This window comes from Neovison vison, chromosome 6, assembly GCF_020171115.1.
Source record: "Neovison vison isolate M4711 chromosome 6, ASM_NN_V1, whole genome shotgun sequence".
In the NCBI taxonomy this organism is placed as follows: Eukaryota; Metazoa; Chordata; class Mammalia; order Carnivora; family Mustelidae; genus Neogale; species Neogale vison.
Window position 1 is genome coordinate 3228797 of NC_058096.1, and position 19010 is coordinate 3247806.

The 19010-nt window shown below is 57.0% G+C and overlaps 1 protein-coding gene across 1 annotated transcript in view; it reads right to left on the minus strand.

The window, feature by feature from the left end:
• Positions 1-887: 887 nt before the first annotated feature.
• Positions 888-19010, minus strand: part of UBASH3A (ubiquitin associated and SH3 domain containing A) — a 36033-nt gene continuing 17910 nt past the window's right edge. Inside the window, exons 7-14 of the mRNA XM_044254934.1 lie at positions 17971-18097; positions 13466-13565; positions 10628-10750; positions 9066-9158; positions 6933-7077; positions 6164-6270; positions 3582-3691; positions 888-1053 (exon numbers count right to left, since the gene is read on the minus strand). Coding sequence (XP_044110869.1) covers positions 916-1053; positions 3582-3691; positions 6164-6270; positions 6933-7077; positions 9066-9158; positions 10628-10750; positions 13466-13565; positions 17971-18097 — 943 coding nt within the window. The 3' untranslated portion in view covers positions 888-915. The remainder of the gene's footprint in view (positions 1054-3581; positions 3692-6163; positions 6271-6932; positions 7078-9065; positions 9159-10627; positions 10751-13465; positions 13566-17970; positions 18098-19010) is intronic.

The window sequence follows — 19010 nt, forward strand, 5'->3', positions numbered from 1 at the left end:
CCGGGGCAAGCAGCCGGATGTGTGGGGTGTGGAGGGTGGAGAGTGTCCCCAAAACCGTTGACATCTGAATCCCAGATCTGTGACCTTGTCCCTTCCAGGGCAACGGGGACCCTGCAGATGGTGTAAGTTGTGGATCCTGAGAGAGGAGAGCATCCTGGACTGTCGGGTCGGCCCTCTGTAATCCCAAGGGACCTTGTAAAACTGGGACAGGTCCGAGGCAGAAGGGGAAGTGGCCGTGGAAGTGGAGGGGCGGGGTGGGGGGCGGGGCTTGAAGATGCTGCTGTCTGCAGATCGCAGGAGGCGGGGACAGCAGGTGCCTCTGGGGGGGTGGTGGGGGGAGGAGGCAAGGGACACCCCTCACCTCCGGGGCCTCCACAAAAGCATCTGGGAGGAATGCCGCCCGCTGACCTGTCTCAGAAATCCTGACCCCCAGAGCTATAACAGAACTAATCTGTGCACGTGTGATCAAAAATTTGTGTCATCCCCAATTGCCACTCCGTGGTGATGTGGGAAACTCGTACCCGGGGAGGGGACCCCGAGCCGCGGCTCCACGCCTTCAAGCTGGCGGGTGGTTTCCTGTTCCATTTTATTGAGTATTAGACCCCATTCGGCCTGTGTGGACAGAGCCACAAAGTGATTGGGATGGAACGAGGAACAGGGCCGGGAACCCAACGCGTCAGAACACAGGAAACAAAGTGGGTGTGTCCTTGCAGGGCTCCATGGTGGGTCACTGTGGCTCCTTCCGTCCCGGCCACGCGGTGGGTTCACATGTTCCCAGGGCTGCATGGGTGGGGTAACGGTCTCCCAGTGGCTGCTGCACAGGCGACAGCAGGTGGCCAGCATCCGGGGGTCCAAAAGTGCATCTCGTGCGTCTGCAGCTCCCATGGGGGCGTGGAGGACACGGGAGCGAGGCTCCTAGCTGCCCGGGAGCCAGTTCCGCCAGTTAAACGCCGAGTTCGCGCCGTGGGTCAGCGTCTTCACGGGGGGGCTCACCAGTTCCCACCGGCCTTCCTCTCGGTTCTGCTCGCAGAAGCACATACCCAGGGAAGGAACCTACGACGGTTTCCGATCGCTTATGAGTGTTTTACACCAGGTCAGTGGCGTTCACGCTCGCTCTAAACCCAACCGACAGGTCCTGCTGGGCCGGGGAGGCGGGCGCGACGGGTCCACACTGGCGTCGCTGCCCCAAACACGGCGCCTGCGTCTCACACAGCCGTCCGGGGTGGGCGCCCTGCCCCCCACCCCCGTGCGCGAGGAAAATGCCTGCGGCCGTTATTGGCTGTCCGGCTGGGGGTCCTGTGGGCAGGGGCAGAGGCCGGGACCCTACTAATGTCCTATGGGCACAGGGGCCCGGGGCCCTTCACTGTGGAAGCACCTTGCCCCGGAGCTCAGCAGCGTCCGGGCTGAGGAGACCCAGCGACTGCTGGGGACTGACTGGCATTCTCAAATTCGGCATCACGAGTAGGTGCTGGCCTGGTTTTCAGAGCCCAGTGAAGTGAATTAGACCTCAACGCCTTCTTCTGCAAAGCGTTTGTGTAGATTTTTGGTTTTAAGGCTTTTTTATTTTTGGTTTGTTTGCATGTTTTGCTTTCCCCTTTCCCCTCCATTTGGATGCTTAGAAATTCCTCAATGAGAGAAAGTTTGCAGAAATGCCAACCCGCGGGGGGTTCCCCATGGAGGCTGGTGTTGACACAGGACAACTCTGTCCTGGTTAGACCTGGCGTGTGTGTGCGTGCGCACGTGCATGTGGGCCCGCGGGCGTAGGCACGCATGCACTCAGTGCACATACGTGGGTGTGTACATGTGTGCACACATGTGTGTATGTGTGCGTACATGTATGTGAGCACACGTGTGCACATGTGAGTGTACGTGTGGGGCAGCACAGTGCCTTGGGCGAGGGGAGGGTTGTGAAGGGCCTGCTTCCACCTTGATCTGAGGGCCCATGTCCCCAGAGCCCCTTGGCTGATACATGCAGGCAAGTCCAGCCGTTGGGGAGGGGGTGGGGCAGACACCAAAGTCTCAGGATGAGAAGGTCACGGGAATTTGGAAGTTTAAGGCTGTTGTCTTGAGAAGGGGAGGCCGAGGCTCAGGGGAGTGGGTGGGAATCTGGCCGCGGAGACAGTGGGGTTTTGGAACAGCACCAGACCTGCGTCTCTGTCAACTACCGGCCGTTGTGTGGGGGGCCGGGAGCCCCAGGACAGCCTGCAAGGGTGTAGGATCAGGAGCACACAGCACGGGAGGACGGGGGAGGGAGACGGTGACATCTGCAAGAGCAATGCTTGGGGAAAGGGGGTGCGGGGCCACCAGGAGGAGCCCCAGGAAACTGCTCTGTCATCCAGCACGGTGGGCAGGCTCAAGCGGTCCACAAGGGGCCCAGGACCCAGAGGGCTTGGGGATGTCTGGGTCGCTGTTGGGAAACCCCACCTTGGAGACACTTTGGAGGGGAAGCATGCGTTCACACGGGTCCAGAGGGAACTGAACGAGAAGAGAGAAGGTGCACGCAGGGAGAGCTCTCCGACCACCCCCACCGCAAGGAGGACCGGGCTTGACCAGGCTTTCCCAGGCGGGCAGGGCGGGCTCTGAAAGCCGGGGACTTTGCACAGGCTCAGAGCTGGTGCTGACAGGGGGGTCCTGGGATCTGCTCCTCTGGGGCCAAGCTGTGGCTGCTCGCGGTTTTGTGACAATTTTGCACCAAGGGACCGGCTCAGGGACCCATCTCCCATCACGGGTATTGTCCACACACTGCACTCCTAACCTCAAGGTCATCGGTCAACTGATTCATTTGATGGAAAGGCCACGGATGGGGGGCAAGTCTGGCTCTGAGTAGATCTTCCAGGCCAGAGCAGGGGTGGGTTTGAGCCCCAGTTTGCCTGCCTGGGTTCATCTTACCAATGGATAAATCTGCCTCTGGGTGACCATCTGAGTGATGGTCAACAGGCGGGTGCAAGGTACCCACTGTCCTTCTCTACATGTTGGTTACCTGCAAGTGTTTGCAGAGCCCCAGCCCAGTCCCAGTACCCACGGTCCTACTCTACATGTTGCTTACCTACGAGTGTTTACAGAGCCCCAGTCCAGCCCCAGGCACTCGGACTACAGAGAGTCCTGTGGGGTCCATGGCAGGCTGACTCCAAAGGAAGAGGGTGGGATTCCTTTCTGTCCTCCTGCCCCCCACCCCTACCCCTGGGCTCCCAGAACAAGCCAGGCCAGGCTTCGTTCTTTCTCTTGGTGTCCACATGGCTTACTCCCCACTGGACCATTTGTCCCCACTACCGGAGCTGCACGGCATTACCGTATCTTAGTTTTTGTAATAATAACAATATATAATGATAGCAATGTGGGCAGCAAATGGCCAAAGTTGCCCTAGTGATGTTAAAGATGGTAACTGCTCCCATCAGTTCCCGCCCAGGGCTGTCCTATGCAGAACAGCAGGTGTGTTCACCCTCAGGAGAACGGGCGGGCAGGGTGATCCCTGCTGCCCTGGGTGGCCTGGACCCTGTTTTCATTCTGAGAAGGAAGTGTGATGAGCCTGTGGGCTCCGGGGCTTGACTTCATGGCCCGAAGAGAAAGGGGCAGGCACGTACCTTTCTCACTAACTGGGCGAAGTCTCCACTGTCCCGGGGCGGCAGTCCAAGGAGCGGGCGTGTGCAGGAGTCCAGCGCCGAGCCATGGCTCACAATCAGGATGACACCTGCTGTAGGGGAAAGCACACTTGGGGTTAGAGGGGGCATGGAGAGTGCCTTCTACTAGAACGAGTGTCCCCAGCGTTACCAGGGGGAGCCACCTCGAGGTGCACGCAGCCTGAGGGAGCCCGGGGAGGAAGCGGCATGACAGGTAGCCACGTGTGCCTCGTCTGTGGGGCATCACGTCCGCGGTTTGGGGCGGCATCTGCTGCGGGCTTCAGAATGGGACTGTGCCGTGATTCAGGCCCCCACTTCTTGCAGGATGTTGTGGCAGCTGCCACCCAGGCTGGGGTCTCTTAGCTAGAGAATCATCAGCTGGTTGGCCACCATGAGCCCCCTGATGCCTCTCACTCCAATAGGAACCTTCCGAGTCCACAGGTGCAGCGTGTCTCCTGCTGGCAGCGTGACTGACTCGAGGACGAAGCCCAGCAGGGGAGAGCTGGCCCAGCCGGCCGAGTCCGGGAGGTGCCCTGACCGGACCCCCAGACTCACCTGCAGGAGGGAGGCAGGTGACGGCTTCCCCAGAGGGCTGCGGCTGACACAGAACAATCCGCTCGCGCTGCCTCCTAACACGACTGTCATTCTCCAGCAGGACCAAAGCCCTGAGGGAACCCTCTGTGTTATTTCCTGTTCATTCCACTTGCGCATCTTTGGTTTCCCAAGTCACAGTGTGGCTAGGTGCCGTCCGGGAGGTGCACGCGCAGCTTGGACTCGGCCTGTGTCCTCAGCACGTAGGTGACTTGGGCATGCGCGCTCCAGCCGTCGGAGCTTCAGCGTCGTGAGTGGTACGTGGCGGTGACGTCACAGACCGCACAGGAAGGTGAGCAGTTAACAGATGACGTTCGTGGAGGGCTCCCTGCCTGGGGTCTGGCAGGTGTTGGCTTTCACCCTCCAGCCCACCTGGATTTCTCATTCCTCCTCCGTGGCTTGCCACACAGGCCGCCTCCTGCCTTGCTCACACTCTGCCTCTGGGGCGCTGTTTGCCTTTCAAACCCTGCTTGTCCCATGACTCAGTCTCTGCCACACGTGTGGCCCCGTGGACGACGGGCTGTGTTCCCTGCAGTGAACGTTGCATAAATGGTGCTCAGTGGGAGCGGGAGCTGATAAAGCAGATCTCCATCCCCGTTTCCGAAGGCCTCATCCCTGTAGGGGCTCCTCAGAAGGGCGGAGCCTCCCACGGCCTCTGAATTTCAGCTCAGAACAGAGGCTTGACATGAACAGCTGGAAAGTGGCGGGCTGAGGAGGGACCCGGTGTGCAGTAGAAGGCTCTGATGCCATCTTCCGTCCTTCGGTGCTCTGTGGCAGTCAATGTGAGGACAGGGCTTTGGTCATTGATTAAATGTCACTAAGGTGTGGTTTGCAAAAGTAGCTTCCCAGGAGGCCGGCTGGTTGGAATAGCCAACCTAAAGGAGCTTCGTGCCAGCCGTGTCTGGGGGCTGGAGAGGCAAGGTTGGGGCTCTTCCTGCAGGATGTTTGGGAGCGTGTCTCCCTGTGCGCCAGAGACTCTTGGGGAGGCCAGCGGCTCAGCTCTTCCCTGAGAGCAGAGATGGTCGTCCCCCGCCCGCATACATCTCCGTTCCAGGTCTCTGGAACGAAGGACGAAAGGACCCCGGCCAGGAGGGGGTCTGCTGGTCCCTTAACACCTCCGGGACTCTTCTTGGTGTAATTCAAAACCCCTAATGCTCCAGACGCTGCACACCTTCCCCAGCAGCACGCAAACCCCTTGAGGGTCGACCACGTGCTTCCTCACGTAGCTCTCCCCCGCGATGTCTCACTTGGTGTCTGACACCGCATAGTGTTCCGTACACCCTCGCTAAGCTATATATTTAAATGCTTAGTTTTTAACTTTTTACTACAGACATGTTCAGAGAAGCCCAAGGAGGCCCCAAGGTGGGCCTCACGCCTGCCGGAGCCGCAACGGCCTGGCATTTGTGCTTCGTGCGCCGCTGGAACTCTCCCCTGCCCCTCCCCCCGTCCCCGATGTCGTGGTATTTCAGGCTCTACCCAGGGTGGCCCCTGCCCGTGAGGACTTCCCGCCCTCCCACACCCAACCCGCCCCTGTCCCACCTAACAGGACCCACTCAGTCTCTCAGGCGAGTCCCACACTGGGATTTTTCTAAGGGTATCAGCCGTCTCCGTATACAGATGTTTGTGCCGATCGGCATTCAAATGTGGCCTGACCTCTGGTCCTCCATCCTTGGTCTCTTGCTTCCCAGGAAGCAGACGTGCATGGCCTGTGGTGACAGGCTGTCCTGGGCCCCATCGGCTCTCAGTCTCAGAACTGGGGACCCGGGGAGATGTGTTTATGCACCCCGTTCCTGTAGACGTGGCTGTATGACATGCTGATTGGGGTGGGATGGAGGAGGTGGGGGCACTCCTAGGTTCACGATAACGGCCAGTCCCCACCCCAGGGGTAAGACCCCAACCCCCGGGGGGCTGCCCATCCCCCTGGAATGGAGGAAGGGGGCAGGGGAGGCACTTACCATCCTGCGGGCAGGCGCTAATAATCCGTCCCACGCTCACCGCACACCTTTCCACGTACTCGTCGTAGCTCTCGGCCGGCAGGAGGGAGGCGAGGGGAAACGCAGGCCTAAGGACGGGAGAGAGGACCCTGCCACGCTGGCCTGCTCGCTGTGTGGTCAGCGGGAGAAGGAGAGGCCCTTCCAGGACAGCCCTGCCTCAAGGCTGCTCATGGTCCCCAACCAGCGAAAGGCTGACGTCCAATCTCCAACAAGTGCCCTCACTGAACACCAGAAGGTGTTGTGATGGCGAAGAGTCGGCCACAGGCAGAGAATGACAAAACTTGTCTCCTTCTCCGCGCGCCCTAGCCAGGCTCCTCCAGCGCTCGAGGCCGACCGCTGGGCGTCCGTGTCCAACTGTGCAGAGTCAATTTTAGCAAGACTCTTACTAACACGGTGACACGGGCTCCCCCATGATAGCTGAGTGACCCCCGCATGTCCCATTCCCCCGGGTGATGTCCGGTCGCTCTGGCCCGCCTTCAGCCAGCCGCTGCTAGGACAGCGTATGGAGAATTGCCCCCCTCCTCGTCACTTTCCGCCCCCCCACCGCTCCCCGACTTGTCCTTGCTGTTCGGAGCGGAGTCCCGTCTTGTGCCCCCGTGACAACCCCCAGGGCAGCCGTCTCCCCAAATCCGTCTTGCTTACTGTCTTTAACAGGTATCAGCAATACTTCTTCTCGAGCAGGAACTAGAGAAGCGCCCGGCCCCGGCGGAACGCGAGAGGACGGGCGTACCTGTACTCCGTGCTGACGTTGAAGTTCGCCTCTTTCAGCTCGTCCAGGGTCATGAGAGCCGGCGTGGTTTTGCCGGACTCCCACTTCGTCCACTCGAAGATCCCGGGTTCCACTCTGATCTTGATTCTCTTCTCCAGTTTGAGCTCTGAGTCGGAACACAAGTGTTTGTCACTCTCAGAAAACATCCTTAAAACATTTTTTCCCCTTTGCAAATACTGTTCTGTGATTACTCATAGCCGTGCTTTTTCTGAGTCAAAAACCACTGGGTGTTTGGGAGGTGACTGAGGTGCGATGATGGTCGTCCGTCGGGAAGGGACCGGGGCTGGGGGCTCCACCGGCAGCGGGTTCACCCCGGCACTCACTCTGATGGTGCAACACAGCCCTGCAGCCGGACCAGCTCGGGGTCTGGTCCTTGGTCAAGAGCGAGAGCGCACCCCACGGGCCAACCTGATGGCCCCGGGAAGACCCGGCCGGTGGAGGAGCACACTGGTCCCGCCGAGGCCCCATCCTGACAAAGACCCCAGACCGAGCAGAAGGTGAAGGCAGAGGAAGCTGTCTCTTGGAACACCCGGACTCCCCCACCTAGCCTTCCCAAGCACTGTGTCCCTCGGCTAAGAGGCCGCCGGCGGCAGAAGGGCATCCCTGCGTGTTTTTGTTTGCAAGGGAGCAAACGTCATTCAGCTCAAATGCTGGAAATAAAATCAGTTCCCAAAACGCATTCCAGGTCCGTGGAACCGGTCCCTATGCCAAAGCATGTGGAGAAAAGGGAGTTACAGGGTCTAACCCGGCTTGCGGCCTCTCGCCAGCCCTTGGAGGACCCGTGTCCACTGTGTGCAGGTCACGTGAAGGAGCAGTAGGAGAAGTGCCTCAGTGGGCTCGGTCACTCCGTCTGTGGAGCCATTGGGCAGCCACGGCTCTGTGGGTCACCCTTTGGGAAATGGTCCCTCCAGACAGCCACTGACACGGCATTGAAACTAAGGGTAGCAGCTTAGCATCTCAGACGCTTGTCGGGAAGCAGATCAGTCATGTTCCAGGACCCAGGATGAAGGCCGAGTGCCCTCCTTTCTCTGAAGGGTCCAGGGTGTATGAACTGGTGCCTTATCAGGCATCACGATACCAGTAAAGATGTTCTGCGCATAGACCACGAGTCCCCGAGAGGCCACATTGCAGACACTGATGTTACCCCCACCAGGGACCATTTTGGAGAACTTTTTATCCTGCTTCTCAAGCTCACCCGTTGTGAGAGTGAGCTGTTGCCCTGCTCCTCCGCGTCTTTACCTGCAGGAAAGCCCTGGGCCCAGTCGGTGGGCGGGTCTCAGTGCAAACTCATGCTCTTGGCCTCAGTGGGCCTCAGTGGGTGCTCCATGCTGCCCAGCGGCCAACCTCCATCTCCCCGCCGTGACCTGGCCCCTCTCTCTGATGGGCGTGTCATACCTTCCGTGGGTCCCCAAACCTCCAGGAGGCCTTCCCTTTCTCACTTTCAGCTGATGGCCTGACTCCCTCTGTCTCTGAGAACGTGGAGGCAAGACCTCCCCCGCCTTGGCACCCTGCTGCGTCTGTGTCCACGTGCTCTGCCCTCCGTCCGATCGCTGTGCTCGACCTGTGCTCCCGCACCACGACCTACACCACACACCCCCCCACCCCACACAAGGAGGGCAGGGGTCCAGCGGGAGATGCAGAACCAAGGTCTCCACGCAGGCTGCCCTTCTTCGTGGCTTCCTGAGAGACATCAGTCTTTGATGGTGCTGGACAGCTCCCGGGAGCCCATCCCCTTGCCCTGGCAAGAGTCCTGGGCTTGGGCTCAGAAGGGACCACAGCCATTCTCAGCTCTCTGGGTATCTGAATGTTCCTCCTCAGACATTTTTTTTTTTTTTTTACATGTGGTGGACATAGGCTGAAGGTGGACAGCATGATGACAGGCTCCTGGCACTCAGTTACAATCCTGGCATTTCAGAAATGTGGGAGGCTCAGTGCGTGTTCATGCTCTTAGAGGGCTACTCCATGACCGTCTTACGACTTCCGTGGCCATTCACCGCCCCTCACCCAATTCTTGCCCTGCCGACTTCCCTCTCCCCTTGGAGAAGAGCCCTGAGGGCAGGGCTACAACAGCACCTCCCTGCGGTTCTCACCAACCTTCCAGGATGTGTCTGGCTGTCTGCACACAGCGGAGGGCCGGGGAGGTGAAGACGGCGGTGACTCTGATGCCACTGTCCAGTAGTGCTTCCCCTGGAAAACAGCAGGTGCAGAAATGCCTCCTCGTAACCGTGGCCTCCGATGGGTGGCTCAGTACCTGAGGGAGGCAGGGTCTTCAGGGGCCCCGAGATCCCCACCCCTGGGGCACACGCCTGTATCACCCCCTTGAGTGTGGCTGGAAGCCGTGGGGACATGAAGTGGCCCTCCTGCGACTGTGCTGTGTCACACGGCAGAAGGGGGTCAGGTGGGCCTGACCTATTCAGGAGAGCCCTTTAAAAGCAGAGATTTGTTTCCAGCTGTCGGAGAAAAGAAGTCAGAGAGATTCAGAGGGATGGGGATTCGAGTGCCTGAGGGGCTCAGTCGGTTAAGGTCTGACTCTTGGTTTCGGCTCAGGTGGTGATCTCGGGGTTGTGAGAGCGATCCCCACCCACATCGGGCTCCGCACTGAACACGGAGCCTGCTGAAGATTTTCCCTCTCCCTCTGTCCCCACTTCCCCTCCTGCTCTCTCTCTCTCTCTCTCAAAAGAGTCCTGGGGTTCGACATGCAAGAGATTCCTACTGCTGGCTTCAGAGATGGAGAGCACCACATGGCAGGGAATGTGGGGGGCGTGGGAGCCGAGCACGGACCTTTGCAGATAGACAGCAAGGGAATGAGGGCTTCCGTCCGCCAACCGCAGGGAACAGAATCCCCCCAACAGCCTTTTGGGAGAAACTGGAATTGCTTCCGAGAGGCCCCCAATGGGCACTTATCCCGGCGGACACCTGGCTTTCGGGGTGTGAGATCCTGAGCAGAGAACCCAGCCTCGCCGTGCCTGAGCGTCGGCCTCAGGGAACCGTGAGCCGGCAGGAGGGTGCGGCTTCAAGGTCATGTTGCTGCAGCAACGGGGAACTCAAGGCTGCCCGAGGCTCATGGCAGGATAAGCCTGGGAGTCCCGTTGCCTCTCACAAAACCAGACAGCCTGGTCATTGGGAAAGAAGGGGTCTTTTCAGTAGGATATATGCACAGTGCCAAGGCCAGTGAGGCTACAGAGGAAGGTGTCACAGGCTGGCCTGTGTCCCCCAAATCATATGCTGGGGTCCCGACCCCCAGGGCCTTGAGTGTGACCTTCCTCGGGCATGGTGCCTTCATAACCGTGGCCAAGGCACGATGGGGTTGCTGGTGGGGGGTCTAGTTCATTCTGACCAGTGTCCTTGTAAAAGGGGGAGTTTGGACACAGAGACAGTGGGGACAGAGGGATGTGTCTATGCGCCACGGGGACGGGCCCGGAGCAGATGCCCTCATGGCCGCAGGAGGAACTCAGACTTTTGGCTTCTCGGACTTCTGGCTTCCAGAACCGAGAGAGAACGCGTCTCTGTTGGAGAAGTCACTCCGTGTCGGCACTTGGTTCTGTGGCCGACGGAGCCCTGCCTCGGCGTCCTCCTCAGCGGAGAGGGCGTGTAGCGAGGGCTCCGTGCTCAGTGATAACCGCGGCTGTAATCACGGCAACTGTCCCCACACGTACCTGCCATCCTGGACTGGAATATTCCACACGATGACAAGGGCGGGTCATTCTCAAAGTCTTTGATTCCGTTTCTCCTTCTGGGCAGACTGTAAGGGAAGTTGAGGTCTGGCCGGTAGTATTTCCCTGAAGCAAGAATAAGCACCAGGTGTTCAGGTCCCCAACTTAGCGCATCTTTAAAACCCCCAAGATAGAGACCTGTATTGGAAGCGGGGTTATCCCTTAAATTGTCACCAGCTGTGTTTTTTCTGGAATGTGCTCTGTGATGTGGATTCCATTGGAGAGAAGTTGCCGCACACATTTCCTCAAATACAGAAAACACCGGTTTTCACCTCAGGAAACGTGAGACCCTCTTTGTCCCCTGATGACCTCTCACAAAGGTTCAGTCATGCAATTTTCCTGACTAAGAATGGAGTGTCTCCATTCCTGGCTGAGCTTAACTTGATGGGGATCCCAAGTTGGCACCAATTACAGAGGTGAGATTCTGCGTGTCCCCATAGCCGGCAGTGTGCTATATTGTCTCCGGGGATGGAGGACCCACGGCTGAGTGCTCTTGCATTCTGCATTATTCAGCCGATTGCTGGGGTGCACCTGGAAATCAGGAGGACCTGCGGGGACTCCCCCCACCCTCTGTGTAGAGACTGGGAAGAGTTTGACCTTGAGCTTTATGACCTGACAGTCTGGTGCAAACCCTGCCCGCACGGATTGCTAACTGTGTGATTAGAGGCAATGGACTTAATCTGCCTTATCAGTAAAAGGGGGAAGTGATAGAGCTGTTATAGTGAGTCTCGGAGATATCGCCTGGGTCCCAGGGCCTGGCTCAGGGTAAGAGTCCAAGCAGCGGGCCGCATCTCGTGCTGAATTATCCATCATTCCTGCAGAGAGCATGGCTCCATGTCCAGCCCTCACGTTCTCCCGAGCAGCCTCAAACCTCCCGGCTGCCAGCAGGTTCCCACAGCCAAGTTGCCTTTCCTGAAACCTGCTGTACATTGGGGGCAGGGCCTGTCACATGCTCTGCTGGAGCGTGCCAGCCCAGCCCTGCTCACAGCCTCCCAGCCCTTCACAAACAAGGGAGGCAGCCTGATACTTGCAATGCCTTGGTTTTCCAGTTCTGTGCACGATTTTCCTGAAAGTTCCCTCGCTGGAATACTCATTGGCAGAGGCATCGTTTGAAGAAAGGCCTTCTTTAAATACCAAAATATATGTTGTGTTCACTGGGAAAAGCAGAATTCATTTTTTTGGTTTTTGTTTTTTTCCAAGGGAAGATCCACTGACTGTGTTGTCTCCTCAAAGGCATCTGTGATCACAAAAGGTCGGTCCCTTGTCCTTGTCTGTGCGAGGTGGGGAGCAGAGCTCAGAAGAAGACAAGGCTCTGGTGTAACGTTAGGTTCTGGTGCTGAAGAACCTTTCAGCTGTGGGGGTGACCTGGCCAACAGCGTTGAGAAATGAGGGGCTGCATGAGGTGTGGGAATTTGGCCCAGAGGTGAGCTGAATGAGAAGGGTCAGAGGAGAGGCTGACAGCTCGCTCCCCCAAACACCCCACTGTAACACGATATGCAGAATTCGGACAAATAAGACTGTCAGTATTCACTGCAGGGCTACTCTGCCTAGTTCAGAGAACCACCAGGAGCCTCCTTCAGGCTGGGGCTCTCCAGCACCTTTAAAGCCCTTTCCCCTGTAGGCGACCTGGGCTTTTGTTTGGATGACCAATATCTTTCCTGTTTTCATGATGTCCGGCCCCTGGTTTCGGAGCTGGCTGGCTTGGGCTGGTCCTCACACCAACACACCACATGCACACTGACGTCGGGGGCCGTTTCAGTCCGTGGTCTCCGTCATTGTGGTCTTACAAGAACGTTTCTTCTAACTGCAGGTGTGAGTGCCAACCTATCCACAGCCACTGACCATCCTGTGGTTTCTCTCTGGGGTCTCTGATCGATCTTGTTGGATAGAGACAACTGCCACATCCCTTCCATGGGTCCTGCAGGGATGTTCAGTCATGATGTAATCTGCTCAGAATTTTTCTGGTGTGTGCTGGTCATCTACTAACGGTTTTCCCCAAGCATTTCCCCCTCTTCTCAGCCTGCTGGGCTCCGGGAGGAATTCCAAAAGAGCTTAGCTAGCCCAGGTACTGTGATATTGAAGATATTCATTCAATATTTTCATTTATACAGTTATCTGTGGCTTTGAAATCGTGATGTCCTGGGCTTTCCGTTAAGGGGTGTGCGTGGGTACAGATGCGGGCCACTAGTAGAGACTGTTAGTGGGTGGGCTGCATTTACAAGCCCTGTCCTTAGTTCTTGGCGTCCTGGGGGGTGACCTTGGGGTACGCAAGATGCATGTTCAAAATACGTCTGCCCGTTGAGCAGCACAGTTAAACATTGTAGGGAAATGACCACAGCAGTGAAGAGTCGCTCAGAAAGATACAGCAACGAGCCTGTGAGATAGGGTTGTTCCAGCAGCTGAGGGTTCAGAGACCACACGGCACAGAGACCTCAATCCTCTCGAGTCAATGCTGCTCACCGGCCAACTACCACGTGTGCGTCCAGAAGAAAGACGACCATCCACGGGTCACACCAGCAGATTGCTTACTGTTGGCAGCCATTCCTCCACCTCCCACACAGCATGTGAGGGAAGATGCTCCCAGACAGCGAGCACACTCAGGGTATGAGGATACGTCCCACCGAGAAAGATGGAGGGGGCACCCCTCCCACACATACTATCTCTACACAGTCGCTCTCAAGAATGGTACCACAGGAGAGCGGGCTCAGGAGGTCGAGGAGGGATGCCATTTGTTAGCTCTACCTTCTTTCTGGGCTTCGATTCTGTCAGGATGCTACCTACCATCCGGAGTGGAGCACTGCTGTAGCCACGACTTCCCGAAGATTTGGTCCACTCTCTCCCCATGGCGCACCACCAAAACACTCCTTCTCGCTATCGTGGCCTGAGATGATGGAAGGAAAGACACATGCATTTTTACATATGCATTCTTAGACTTTCTCAGTGGGCACCTCTCCCTGCCATCCCACGGTGGCCTAGAAAACGGATCTCTTTCTTCCTGCCTCAGTGGCTACAGCCCATTTCACCAAAATCATTGCAATGAAAGAAGGTTAGGAATTGCAGGTAGAAATCTCTTCAATTTCTAGCAACTTTTTATTTCCTGGGCATTATAACACTACCGAGGAGATGAAAAGCAGTAGGAACAGCCCATACCATACAGAGCACGTCAACTTTCCTACCTTTCCATGTCTTCCAAGTCCTTACTCCTGTCCTAGTCCCTCTGGGCAGCTGTAACAGGACGCCACAGCCTGGGGGCTCATAACCAACAGACATCTATTTCTTACAGTTCTGAAGCCTGGAAATCTGAGATCAGGGTGCCTACGTGCTTGGGTGAGGGCCCTCTTCTGGGCCTACTTCTTGTTGGGTCCTCACAGGATAGAAGGGGCAAGGGAGTCTGTGGGGTCCCTTGCAGAAGGGCACTAATCGCATCATGGGGGTTCCACCCTCCTGACCAACCCACCTCTCAGAGCCCCCACCTTCTAATGCTAGTACATTGGTGCTTGGGATTTCAACATGAATTTTGGGGGGACACAAACATTCAGACCAGAGCATCCCTCCATAGTTACTTCTTAGGACATTTTTAATATCCACACATTATCATATAATAGATATTACATATTTTCTTTTTATATAGATACTATTGTTAGTATCCTGGGGGCCCAGCATACTGGCAACATGCTTGTCAGAACTTGGGACGCAAGCTTCAGTTCACAGACTCCCCAGCAAGGAGCTTCGACTCTCATTGGTACCAAGGGACAAACATGGAAAGACGAGTCATAGCAGAGGTTGGGATACAGAGCTGACAGTATGTGCCATGGGAGGTGGGCTGGGGGGACTTCAGGTTGGACATGGAACTTGGTCATCCCTGGAGCCAAGGTCACAGGGATGGACGGGCCAAGGTCACCAAGACGGACAGGCCAAGGTCACCGGCATGGATGGGTTATGGTAACCAGGGATGGCTAGACCAACCTCATCATGGATGGCTGGAATGGGAAGGGCATCTGGGAAGGAGGCAGCTCTAGCTGCCAGTCTGCTCGTCCTTGCCCAGCTCCTTTTCCCTAAGTAGAGCCTTTGCTCCCTCTCCCTGTCTTTGGCCTCTACAGCTCTTTGAGGCTGAGCTTAGCGTGAAAGTGAAGAGCTGGTACTTTGTGTGTTTTTGCCACTGGGTGGCGTAAGGAAGGGAGGTGGTAAGACGTGGCCTTCCTCAGCGTGGAGTCCCGTCGTGAGCCCCAGCCCCGCTCTGACTTCCCCTAAAATCTAGAGGGGAAAATGCAGATACGTTGGCCCCCAGCCCCCTGTGGGGGCAGCAAGACTTCCGGACTCAGCCAGTGCTCCTGACCATTCCCTTTTGGGTTTGATTCTGCTCACAGGGCAGAGCCGGGAGGGCCTGGCCCTGCCGCCTGCTTCCTCCAACACTTCTCTGAGCTCGTTGGCAGGCTGCAGTGGGACCCTGTGCTGGGAAGCAGTGAGGAAATGCTGAGAAGGAGGCTGGGCCCCAAGGTCACCCGCCTCCCAGGGCTTGTTGGGCTAGCATCCTAGGTAGCTCCTGCCAGACCCTCCCGTCTCTTGAGGAGTCCACAGCCCTCTAGGTGGTGTAGACGGTCTGACTGCGCTCGGATGTGTGCACGAAGATACGTGTGAGCCTGTGGAAACTTCCAAATCTCCACGTGCAGATTCTTGGTGCCTTGGGGCCAGTTCTCCGCAATGGACACAGGATCAAGGCAAAGGAAAGATTATGACGGTGTCTTCTTACAGTGTGCAGTTCGGCGGTGCTGGGGACGAATGCACCTTGCCGGACAGAGCCCCAAAGGGAAGTTTGCCTCGTTGTCTTGCAGTCGTGAAGGCGGCTGATGCCTACGGGCGCCAGGTTGCCTTTCCCCAGGGGAATGAATTTTACCATAGCTTAGCCCCTGCCCCTGTCAAGGGCTGACCTGCAGGCAGATTGCAGGACACACGTGGGCTCCCAGCTTGAGTCTGCTTCCTGACGATTTCCATTGTCAGTACGGATGCATCGGGTGGAGGTTCTGAACTTAGAGCATTCTCTTCCGCAAGGAGCTGAGAGCATTTGAACTTTGAAATGCAGAGCTTTGAGATAGGAATATTGAGATAAAAGGCAAGGTCCTCGGGGACTGGAAAGGCCTCGCTTCTGGGGCCTAGGGGACACCAGGACCACATTGCCTCTAAATGTGAGAGGTCCCAGGGCTCCTGTAGCAAAGCATCACCACCTGGGACTTCAAGCAAAAGCCATGCAGTCATGGAGTTTGGAGGCTAGGATTTCAAAATCATGGTGTCAGCAGGGCTGCTGCCTCTGAGCTTTGAGGGAGGGATCCTTCCTGTCTCTCTCAGCTCCTGGGGCCCCAGCAGTCCTTGACCTTGGCTGAGACACTCCAGCCTGCCCCGACACTCACGGTGCCTCCTCCTCTGTGCGTCTGTGGTCTCTCCTCTTCCCGGATCAGACACCGTCTTTGTCTCTCCTAGGGGCAGCTGTGATTGGATTTAGGGCACATGGGGTATTCCCCATCAAGACCTTTAGCTCAGTCTTTGGACAAAGATCTTCTCCCTCATAAGAGAACACTCACAAGTTCCAGGAACCGGGGCCTCCTATCTTTGGGGCCAGTTTTCAGCCCACTAGTGTCTGCATATTGAAGCTGGTACCACAATCTTTTTTTCCTCTACACAGAAGGGTAAGCTCAGATCAGGCGAGAAGGGCCAGCCTCCGGGGGGGATCTGTGAGGTTTTTCACCTATTTAAATTTGCAGTGAGTTCGGATATAGGCCGAGCTATGAGCTGACCCTTCCATTGCAGCTTCCTGTCCTCCATCTGGAAAGGGCGGCATGGCCTGAGGGAACCCCATCCCAGTCCCTGACTGGTCTCCTGCACCCCACTAAGGGGCCCAGTCCAGCCTCTGCTGTGCCTTCCAGAGTCTGGGCGGTCTGGGCAGGGGAGCCCTGTTTCTGTCTGTCTCTGGCTTCTGCCTGGTAGCCGTTCGGCCTGGGGTGTCCCCTCCAACTGAAGACCTGTCTGACGGGGACTCTCTGTGGCCTTCCTGGGGCCAGCATCTGGTGCTCAGCCCTTGTCTGGACCCAGCGCACTCCAGCCTGGAGGGGGGGTGGCTTCCTGGGGAAGGAGGGTGAGCTTTGGATTTAGGGTGATTGGATCATGAGTTCTGATTAGGGCGTTCAGTAGGTCATTCTGTGATTCACCCAATGAGACTTGCAAGCCAGGCCCTGAGCCAGGTGCCGAGGACACAGGGATGACCCAGACATCGTGGCCCTGCCTTCTGCGGAGGGACAGACTCTCAGCACCGAGGGCCTGGCCTGCGGTGGGTACCTGGCCCCATGTGATCCTCCCAAACAACAAAGTTACAGGATGCTTAGGTGCCCGGTTATCCCCTGCAAGCTTCCTACCCTCCATGAGTCTCAGTCTTCAGTCCGTGAAATGGGGACTAACATCTCCCATGCGGTTGGAGGTGGCTACGCTGAAATCCTAATGTGCTGTGGGGGCACAGGACCCAGGACGTGGAGGGACCCCTTCGGAAACGACGTGGTCAGAGAGGCATCTCCCCTGAGGTGGGAAGGGGTCAGGGCTAGTTGCAGGAGTTGCCCTGCCCCTCCCTGGGGGTTCCTGCGTAAGGAACCGGAAGGCCAGGCTGCCCACCACGCAGATGGCGCCAGGGACACCATGTTACTTGTTTGCTTTGGGGGAGGGGCTGTCTGCTTCATGGAGGCCCTGCAGGTAGCCTTTCCTCCTGGACATGCCCCACACAGGTGGCAGGACTCATGTGTCCCTGCTGTGCCCCAGAGCCTGGCCATGTGGCTGCCTGCCTTCTGAGTTACCAAGGACCAGCCCTCTTTTCTCCCCCAGTACTGACTTGAAAGACCCCCATCTTTGGCGCCCTGGGCAGGTGACTTCTTCAGGACCACACAGCATGCTGATGAAACAATTGGCATAAGAGTCTGGGATTCTGGGCAGGGCTGTGTCCCCACATCTTCCCTGCCCCTTGTTCTGGCACCATGACCCACTGAGTTATAGACATGTGCCGTGTGTTCCTACGACATCCAGAAGGCTGCCTTCAGGAGCTCACAACCTGGCTCATGGTATGGGGGGGGGGTCCACGCCTCTGCCCCGGGGTGGATGGAGCAGCACGGCCAATGTCTCTGCACTACAGGGCAGAGTGTGTTGCAGAGACACCCGGGTCTGTAGCTGTACCGAGGGCCCAAGACTACCATGGAGTTAATAGAAAGTGTGGCTTCCCTTCGCTCATCTTCTAAAACAGAGAATTCTGTCACCTGTAAAGCTTGGATGCTGCTAATGTCTCTTGATGTCTGTGAAGGGTGGGGTTCCCCGTTTCGCCGGCTGCTGGCCTCACCGTCCTTTCTGGACATCAGGTCCATGGCCAGGCTGAAGGTGTAAGTCCTGCGGGAGAAGAAACAAGTATGCTCTTGCCATGAAGACACGGGGAGGCAGCTGTCTGCATCTGGTCATGCATGTGCATGGGGACGTACATGACAGGATGGGCAGGGAAGGTCAAGCATGAAACACAACTGGGTGTTCAAAGAGCCCAGGGCTCAGCACATAACAAATCCCGAGTAAATCCCCTTATGGGCTGAACTGCGTCCCCTCGACATTTACAGTCCTGACCCCCCTCATCTCAGAGTATGACTCTATTGGAAACAGGGTTTTTAAAGAAGTAAATAAGGTAAAATGAGGCCAAGTAGGGTAGCCCAATTCTACTTTATAAGAGGAGACAAGGAAGTATGGAGAAACACCAAGGATGCTGGCCCAGAGGAAAGACCATGAAGAGGCATCAGGAAGGTGGCCGTCTATACGCCAAGGAGAGAGGCCTCTGGAGACCAGCCCTGCCCACACCCTGACCTTGGACTTGCAGCCTGCGACTGTGAGAGGAGAGATGTCAGTTGTTTAAGCCCCCAGGCTGGCGGATGTGGCACGCGGCCCAGGCAAACCAGGGCACCATCTACATAGATTCACCTTCTAAAATAGCAAAGGTGTGAAGATAGGTGTGGCAGGGATACAGGAATGGGAAACACATAGGAAAGGAGTGGGTGATTTAGGAGGATGGTGGGTAAAACAGGACCCGAGAAGTTGTGGGTGATGAGGAAATTGCCACTTGTCCAAGGAACCAAGAAAGATGCCATGAGGTGGGCACACATTTAGTTGGACTGGGGGGAATGGAGGGAGAAGATGACAGCTAAGCAGAGTCACATGAACTCCGGGACATGAGGGGCATCGAGTGTGTCTGGAAGGAACAGGGGAAGGGCCAGAAGAGGAGAGTGAATGGTCACTTACATCCTCTAAGAATAAGCAAATG